The 9,536-nt window shown below is 34.2% G+C and overlaps 2 protein-coding genes across 2 annotated transcripts; one reads left to right on the forward strand and one right to left on the reverse strand.

The window, feature by feature from the left end:
• Positions 1–451: 451 nt before the first annotated feature.
• LOC111778077 (NAC domain-containing protein 17-like) lies at positions 452–2,607 on the reverse strand. Its single transcript, XM_023657718.1, has 3 exons — positions 2,271–2,607; positions 1,324–1,601; positions 452–1,242 (listed from the first exon to the last, which is right to left on the reverse strand). The coding sequence occupies exons 1-3, from the start codon at positions 2,452–2,454 to the stop codon at positions 622–624; spliced, it is 1,083 nt and encodes a 360-aa protein (XP_023513486.1). The 5' UTR covers positions 2,455–2,607; the 3' UTR covers positions 452–621.
• Positions 2,608–3,964: 1,357 nt separating this feature from the next.
• LOC111779409 (4-hydroxy-tetrahydrodipicolinate reductase 2, chloroplastic-like) lies at positions 3,965–7,537 on the forward strand. Its single transcript, XM_023659581.1, has 8 exons — positions 3,965–4,227; positions 4,597–4,834; positions 5,458–5,591; positions 5,695–5,769; positions 6,188–6,289; positions 6,427–6,536; positions 6,650–6,737; positions 7,261–7,537. Exons 1-8 carry the CDS (start codon positions 4,045–4,047, stop codon positions 7,327–7,329), a joined length of 999 nt encoding a protein of 332 aa, XP_023515349.1. The 5' UTR covers positions 3,965–4,044; the 3' UTR covers positions 7,330–7,537.
• Positions 7,538–9,536: the final 1,999 nt, after the last annotated feature.

A 9,536-nucleotide genomic window follows, 5' to 3' on the forward strand; every position in this document is an offset into this window, starting at 1 on the left:
CAAGTCTTGGGTAACAAACAACCTCCTAGTTACTTAAAAATCAAGGGCTATCAACTTATTATGTGATAATATCCTAATTGCTTAAAAAATAAGTGCCATCTTTGAGCTCATCTTGAATTAGGGTAGCCTCCTATTTGCTTAAATACTCAGGACTATTCTAAAGCTTATCACGAGATAGAATCCTAATTACTTAAAAATAAAGAATGAATATAAAGCTCAATCTTGATGAATACTCATGTCATCATAATTATAGCATAACATATCATAACATTAGGAAATGACACGTATATATGGGCCGCAAGTACATATCAGTGAGGTGTTTAAATTTTTTGCTAGGATGTTTGTTTGATGCTGCCCATTGAGGTTTGGTTTCAAGTCATGGAGTTTGATTTTGANAAAAAAAAAAAAAAAAAAAAAAAAAAAAAAAAAAAAAAAAAAAAAATTTGCCATATTGGATCAAAACTTCAACCAGAATTGACGCAACTACAAAATCTCTCACACCAACAAAATTTATGCTACAAATTACTTCTAATTTCATGGATATAATTCCATCCATTTATACACCAATTTCTCTATTTCTTTAAGATCAAGAATAAATGGAAAAATAATAATAAAAATGCGTCATTTTTCTTGAGAAGAGGATTTCATTATGGATTGTAACGGAACATCCATGGGGTTTGCTGCATGATTCACATTTTCATTCTGCTCTGCCATTGGAACAGTTCCATCATCCTCAGAAGGCCCTAAATCATCTAGAGACATACCCATTTCCTTTAAAAACGTCTCCACATCATGCCATCGATCGAGCTCATCCATCGAAGCGTTCAAGTCTTCATACGACAAGTTCCCAGATCCAGATGGGTTTTCAGTGTTTAAACAAGCTGCAGGACCACAAAAATCCGCCATTTCCAGAAAATCGCCATCCCCTGAACAACTAGCTAGTTCAGAAACGTTAAAGACGAATTCAGCGTTGGGTGTCTGGGACGGTGGCAATTGAGACATATCTGACTCAGTAAGGTTGAGGCTTTCTGGTGCCTTACTCGGCTGCTGCTCGGAATCAAACGTTTCAATGGACCTCGGAAGGCTATGATATTGTGAATCAAGAACAACACTATCCATCTCAGATTCCTCAACCAGCACCACTTGATCAACTGAGTCATCATTGACTGGTGCTCCATACTGCTCGCCAATTCTCGGACCAGGTCCACTCTTTTCCCTGACCTTACAAACAGCATAACAGACCTGAAATAAAGAACACACGACCTTGGCAAACACTAACAACCTTATAAAAGGAAAAAGGGACAATTTCCAGAACATGTTTACCTGCACATTTGGGCATCTCTTCAGCTCCTTCTCATCTAAGGTGTATTCGTGCATTACCCAGTCGGTACGCTCACGGATAGAGGCACGACGTTTATAGAAAACAAATGTCCTCCTCATTCCTACAGTGCGACCATTACTTTTAACCAACACTTTCTTACCAGTAGCTTTCCAAAAACCATGTCTGGTTGTCCTCACTGATTTTGCCCCATTTCCGAACTTCAGAACTATTGGACTGAAGAAATACCATAATCTATCACCATTTTTTAGCTTAGAAAGTCCTGTATTGCATTCAATTATTAGAACCTATATGCAAAAGATAAGCATTTAACTTTACGCAGGAATAAACAATACAGAATGACATAGCACATAGTTGCTTGTAATTAAAACTAAGCTCGAACCATAAGCATAACCCAACAAACTATTGCTTGTAATTAACGGAAATCAGAAATCAGAAATGATTACAATCCCAACAAAAGCTTTCCACCAATACTAACAAAAATGGAGAACTATGAACAAATCAAGAACGAGGTTCCATGTAATCAAGAAGTCACATAAGAAGAAGACTAAAACAAATAAGAAAGAACCGCGGCACTTTCGGGTCCAAGGGTAAAGCGGAAAAATCAAAACTAGTAATCAGAGATTAAATCAGCGTGTGCAAAAATTAAAGGATCAGAAAGTGAGGCATGCAGGAAACCATAGATTAACCAACTGAATTCGCAAAGAAGCACCAGCAATGCAAGAAAATTACCCCAAATGAACTAATCCGAAATCAATATCGATGACTCAACCAAGTAGAAACTAGAGTCGGAGCACAAAAACAATGAATCGGATAGCATAAACAGAACACCCAAAGTTGAAGCTGATCTTCACAAAACAATTAGCTTCAAAGGAAACCGAACTGAAAACCTAACCCTAAAATAGAATCGGAAAGGGCAAAAGTGAGATACCAGGTAACTCCTCGGGCTCCGACTTATAGAAATCGATATCGGTGACGTAGTCGGACTGAATTTTTGGGTCACATATCTTGGGCTTCAAAAATTGCATTACGATCTCCTCATCAGTTGGGTAGAAGCGGACGCCAGGCGGCCAGCGATTGACATCGTAGGAAGAGCTCTGGCGGAAGACCTGCATCGATGATCGGGAAAGGATATTGAATGATGGAAGGATCAGAAACTGGGATTGGAGAAGAAGAAGAAGAAGAAGAATGATGATGCAATGAAGAAGGGAGGTTGGAAGAGAGGAAAGCGTAGTGGGGAAGTCTGGATGTCATTTTCTCTACTGGGGCCGCTGGTGGCCGAGAGCCGTGATTTAAAATCGCACTTTATTTATTTATTATTGTTATTTTTTAATTAATAATCTTAAATTTAAAAATAATTATTAAAGCCTAATTAATATCTCATTATTTAAGTATCTCAATAAAATTCATGGTTTGAGTTTAATTTGAAGGGTTAAATTTCTTATAATTTGAAGGCTTAAATTTCTTATAGTGATGTTAAATTCATGGTTTGAGTTTAAACGAAGAAAAATAAATTAATGAGATTAAAGTATTGAAGTAGCGATGAAAACAAATATGATAAATGGAAAAGTGTTGAGTCATAGATGAAGTAGATGAGACAGAGAAAATGAAAGAAGTGGTGATATGTGGGGTAGATAAATTGTTTTTTTTACTAACATAAGAGCGTTTTAAAGTTTTTTTGTTTTTTTTTTTTTTAGAGGTTTAAGCAGTTTTCGATCAGGACTAACGAAATTTTCTTTCATCAACGTTTTTTCCTCTCCTAAGTTGGAAAATCATTTACTTTCACCTTCTCAAATGCTGAGTCGGAAATATTGTTGAAGCTTTGAAAAATCGCATAATGGTATGTACATTTAGATTCATAAGAAATTAGCATGAATTAATCTATAAATTCTCAAATTTGACATGAAATCGGGACGAATTTAAAGTAAAAGGAGAGCCTTTTTCAATGACGATTCTTCGTTCATGGATCGATTCTACACATTGTTGTAAGAAAGACTATTAGGATGGTGAGAAGGAAAAGATTTTAAAGAAAGGGTTGAAAGGGGAGAGGTTTGAGTGAGGGGTAAGTGAGTAGAGATATTGTAAGAATTTTCTTTTTGTAAAAAACTGGTGTGCAGTAAATTTAATTTGTTGGATGAAATTGGAAGTTTTAGAGTGAAAAATTGATATAGCAGATAAAAAAGTTGATTTTTTTCTTCTTCCAAAGGTAGGGGCAAATTTGTACTTTTACTTTTTATTTTATTTTTTTGTTCAAGGGGACATTTTATTCCTAAATGATAAGTTTACATTTTTTTTTCAAAATTAGGGTCAAAATTGTCATTAATGGGTATTTACACTTTTTCCTCCGACGAGTTTAAAGGTAAAAATGAATTTTTTGTTTTTTTAACTATGAATGACAAGTTTAAATGTAAAAATTGATCTTTGTTTAAAGAATAGGGGTAAATTGTCATGAAAGGGACATTTTGTTGCCGTGACAAGTTTGGGTAAAAATTGGTCATTTTTTTTCTTTAAAAAACGAGGGTAAAATTGTCATTAATGTATTTTCACTTTTTTTTTTTGGTTCGAAAGNAAAAAAAAAAAAAAAAAAAAAAAAAAAAAAAAAAAAAAAAAAAAAATAGGATGCCATTTAGCCAAATTGACCAGCCGCTTCACCTTATACCTCTCTCAGTCAGCCTCCGCCGTCGTTCAGTCTCTCGCCGTCGATAATGGTTCCTTCTCTCAGTGTATCTCCAAATTCATTCCGCCCCGCGTTCTCCTCCGCTGGGGTAGTTTATCGGACGCCCAGGTTTTTCTGTGTGAGATCGATGTCGTCAATGTCAGCAACATCGCCGCTTCAACAACTTCAAACCGGTGCTTCTTCCTCTCAGAATTTGGACCTCTCCATTATGGTATTTGGCGTTTCACTATACGTCCTAGGTTATTTTTGGATATCCTTCAGGATTATGAATTTACTATGTTCCCTATGAATTTTGATTCATAAATGACCTAAATACTTGACAATGATTCTCTGATATTAACTCTGCTTTATTTCATAAGACCTCTTACCGTCATAGTCCTGAAATTAGCTTTCATAAGTATCATGGAGGCATGTTGCGTCATCTTTTAGTGCTTTTTCAGATGTTATTTTTATTAAAAAGTTTTATTATCAGTGCATACTTACTTCCCTCGTAATCTTAGTTCTTGCCTGGATTTACTAGAAGTTATTGGAATCTCGTATGTGGCTTCGATTGTGTGCTTCATTCTATCATGGTGCTTAGGTAAATGGATGCTCCGGAAAGATGGGAAAGGCTGTTATCAAAGCTGCTGACTCTGCTGGCCTCAATGTTGTACCAGTATCATTTGGTTCTTTGGAGGAGTCTGGACTAACTATACAAGCATCTGGAAAGGATATTTTGGTTCATGGACCTTCTAATAGGGCAGATGTCCTCGCATCAGTTTTTGATGAATATCCAAATTTGATTGTGGTGGACTACACTGTGCCTTCTGCTGTAAATGGTAATGACAGTGTTTGATATACAGTAATCTGTCTACAATTTCAACAGTGAAGGTTGACAGTTTTTTAAGATACTACAAGTGAAATTTTATGTTGCATGTACGCTATTTTTGCTCACAATTGATAATTTTCTATATTTTTCTGTTTTTTTGCTAACCCAGAAACTACCAGGAAGGAAACGTAAGGGAATAGTGAGAAGAGAGTATTTTCCTTACTTTTTCGAAGAGACTTTTTAAGAGATTCATAACAAAAAAATGACCAAGAAGAGATTGAATGGAGTTCTCACCCATGCTCGACCATAAATATTTCCCATCATACAGAAATTCCAATTAAATCTAATTCCACAATGATTGAGTTTATTTCATCATGTTTTGTTTTTTTTTCTTCTTCCCAAAGGGCATAGGACCAATGAATCACAGTAAATTTTCCACCTAAGCGCCATGTTTTATTGCTTAGGTATGCAAATGAAGATTGATAATGAGTAGCCACCTCTTACTGAGTTAATCAAGTTTCAAGTAGTTTTCTGGAGCTTGACCTCTTGCAATAAAACTACATCGGGACAAGCTTCGTTCCATTTACAGCAGATAAATATTCGAGCTTCATTTTAATGTCCATCTTGTTGCAGATAATGCAGAGCTTTACTGTAAAGTTGGAGTTCCTTTTGTGATGGGAACAACTGGTGGAGATAGAGATCGGTTGTATAAAACTGTGGATGACTCAAAGGTTTATGCAGTAATCTCCCCACAAATGGGCAAACAGGTGATTTGATATTGTTACGTTCTGGTTGATGTTGATCCTTATTAACTCTAGATTTTGGGATCATCTTCTCTTTCATTTTCTGATTGTGTTTTGGGGTAGATAGGTTGTTGCCTTCCTTGCTGCCATGGAAATAATGTCGGAGCAGTTTCCTGGGGCCTTCTCTGGATATTCGTTGGAGGTAAATGTCTCTGCATTTCTTGATCGTCCAACTCTTGTACATTTTTTGACATCAATCCACAATAGGAGAAGAAGAAGAAAAAGAATAAGAAGCAAAGAGAAATAATAGTAGTCAGTGGAGGATTGTGTTACTATATGCACCATGCCTTCTAAACCGAGCGTTAAAATTGGGGGAGCACTAACCTTTGTTATTGAGATTGCTTTAACAAATGAACTCTTTGTGTGAACTTCAATTTTCTTTTCTTTTCTATATTATTCTTATAACAGTCAATGCCTTGTTATTCTACATTCATTTCTTAAGCCTTTTATCCCAACAACTCAACATTGAATGATTCACTACGTCCCATAAATGATCTACTGGTGTATATGATTGTTGAAAATTTTCTTTTTTGAGACCAACTGTTTGATAAAAACTTTAGGTGATGGAGTCTCATCAAGCAAGCAAGGTGGATGCATCTGGAACTGCCAAGGCAGTCATTTCTTGCTTCCAGAAATTAGGTGTCTCTTTTGATGTGGATCAGGTGTGCAGAGGAAACATTTTTTCTAACTCATTTCACTTTTAAATATGTAATTAGATCACATATGAGAGACGACAATTATAATTTGGATTAATTTGCTCATGTTGACTATTTTTTTCTAACAATCTTGATGTGTTTAGATAAAATTGATCCGGGATCCCAAGCAACAGATTGAAATGGTGGGAGTTCCAGAGGAGCATTTATCTGGCCACGCATTCCATATGTATCACTTGACATCACCAGACAAGACGTAATACCATCTCCCTCCCTCTCTATTCATGAACAAAGGAACTGTTTAGATATTCTTAATTACATTTCCATGTATTGAGTCAGTGAATGAAGGCTTATTTGTTTTCCTTGCAGAGTTTCTTTTGAGTTTCAGCATAATGTTTGTGGTAGGTCAATTTATGCCGAGGGCACAGTTGATGCTGTTCTTTTCCTAGCCAAAAAGGTAATGCTCCTATCCCATCATTCTCTTGATTATTTTCAAATAACTTTAGAATAGAAGAAATACGTGAACTAGCAATGACTAGTAGATGGTTAGAATATCAGTAGGAAAATAGAGAAATATTAGTGTCAGAAATATTAGCATTGATGAATTAGTAATTATTGAGAAGTTGGTTTGTGTTGACGATTATAAATAAAGTGTTGGGGAGTTTGAGGTGGGCATAATTTAGAGAGCTAGTTTGTGGTAGAGAGATAGGGCTTCTCAAAAGGCTATAATACTAATTATAGTATAATTTCTGTTCTTTTTTCTATCACAATAAAATTTTAGTTTGCTTTACCTATTGTTCAATTGGTTTTGACCAAGAAGTTAGAGGGTTCGAATCCCCCACCTCTCACCTCCACACGTGGTTGAACTAAGAAATAGTCTTGTTTTTGTTACTTCCATTCTCAAGATCAGGATCTATTAATCAAGTTAGTGTCCAAGTTTTGTAATGGATGCATGAACAATTGAATGTTGTTTACTGCAGATTCAGTCAAAGACAGACAAGCGGATATACAATATGATTGATGTATTGCGGGAGGGTAACATGAGATGATGAGATGACAAGTAAACCTCGTAAGGTGTCGTTTACAATAATGGTATTTCAGTTTTGGGATGTATGCATTTTCTTTTTCGACGGGGTAAAAGGGATTTTATAATTTAACCACTATGAGAGTTGTAACTTGTTATCCTTGTTACCTCTTATGCTTCTACAACCTTATGCTACTACTCCTACGCGAATTCAGTCATTAAATCTTTTCATATTGTTGAAGTAGTCATCACAATGAATTTGTAAGATCCCACATCGGTTGGGGAGGAGTACGAAACACCCTTTATAAGGGTATGGAAACCTCTCCCTAGTTCCTCTCAAAGGAAAGCCTAAAAGGGGACAATATCTACTAGCGGTGGGCCTGGACCGTTACAGAATTCGAGCTTGACTTCACCATAGAGTGTACAAAGAAAACTCAATGTGGTTCATATTTCAATCTCAATGTTCGTTGAAGAGCATTGAGGAGTTTGAGCTCCCCGGTCTATACAGACATTGTTTCTTTCCACTTTCAGCAGAGCAGGAAAGGTTGTTTTATTAGGTTTCTCCGCTGGTTTGAGTTATAATTATTTGTTTGGAAACATAGGGTTTAGGGTTTAGGTTCTCTACCTTCTATTTTAAATGCTTATTTTAAAATGCATCTTCTTCTTACTGTTTCTCCTAAACATATTGTGGAGTGAGTTTTTTAGGAGGATTTTATAAATTAAAAATTACTTCAAATAATCCTGAATAAATTTATTTAAATCAACTTCATTCACAAAATTCGATCCCCAGCAATTTATATGATTCGAATCCTATATGATCACTTCTTCCTAGCAAATTTTAAAATTTTAATGGTCTTTCAAGGAATTATGAATTTGTTTGGTATATGATATCAATTTTGTTTTTATGTTTTCGGTTTATTGAGTTAATTCAAAATAGTTTTAGTATGGGTTATAAATAGTGAAATATTTTTAAACAGTTTTTATGTAAGTTTTTTTTAATTTAAATGTTTTAAATGCATAATTACTTAATGAAGGTAGCATTTGATGTTATAGTTTATGAGCTTATGTTATTTTTAGAAAAATTAAATATGTATTACATTATGTATTGTGAGTTGGATACTCTGAAATAACAGTTACACAACTTATAATAGGTTCAGAAAATAATTAATAATTATTGAAATATAACGTAAATTTAATTGATAATTACAATTGTTTTTTTATGGTTTATAAATATATTATTAAACACATTTTGAACCGTTGTTCTGAGTTTTAAAATTTGTAACATATTTTTACAAACATGAAATACAATCTCTAACAAAGTCAATTGTTTGAAGAGTTCATCAGAAGATTGTGTAATCGATACAAAATTAAGGTTCTTACAAAATAAAATCTGTGTCGAAATAAGTCTAAGGCCTAATTCAATATTTCAAGTAAATATTTAAATATTCTTTTAACAACATGAAATGCTTTTCTTTAGGACAAGAGTGAAATACAACACAAAAACATACATTAAACATGATATCGGGTTACTATCCATTGAATAAAAGAAGAGATCCAATCGTACCTCAATAAGGTTTTATGTTCACATCTGTATCTTTTTTATTTTTGTCAAGCTTAGTGAATGTGATCAGGGTTTTTGAAATTTTACCTTTTTTGAATTTGAACCTTGTGGACAAATTCTTATTGTATTTCTCTTTATTTATGAAGATACCATCCTTGACTTGTTTGATTTGAAATCCAAAAAAGAATTAAGTTCTCCCACCGTACTCATCTCAAAATTCACTATGCATGTACTTAGAAAGTTCTTTACACAAAGTACTCGCAGAATCAAATATGATATCATTCACATATATTTGCTTTGAAACCATATCGATAAGACTATCAACTTACCCATTTTAAAATCATTCTCGAGAAGAAAATTCCAAAGTTTATCGTACCAAACTCTTAGACCTTGTCTCAAGCCATAAATAGCATTTTTAACTAGACATGATTTGACAAATCAAAATTTTCAAAGTGGGAAGGTTGTTCTATATAAATTTCTTCCATAAAAATACTTTTAACCCCTATTTTGGATATGGGACAAAATTCTTATAAAAAATAAAAGCAAATAAGAAAAGGAGGGCAAAAGTGTATATATATATATATATTCAATTTTATGAATTTTTTTAGAATTTAAATTAAATATAGAAAGGGAATCTCAATGCCCCAAGAAGGAAAAAAATGCATAAATAA

The sequence above is a fragment of the Cucurbita pepo genome, chromosome LG17 (assembly GCF_002806865.2).
Source record: "Cucurbita pepo subsp. pepo cultivar mu-cu-16 chromosome LG17, ASM280686v2, whole genome shotgun sequence".
In the NCBI taxonomy this organism is placed as follows: domain Eukaryota; kingdom Viridiplantae; phylum Streptophyta; class Magnoliopsida; order Cucurbitales; family Cucurbitaceae; genus Cucurbita; species Cucurbita pepo.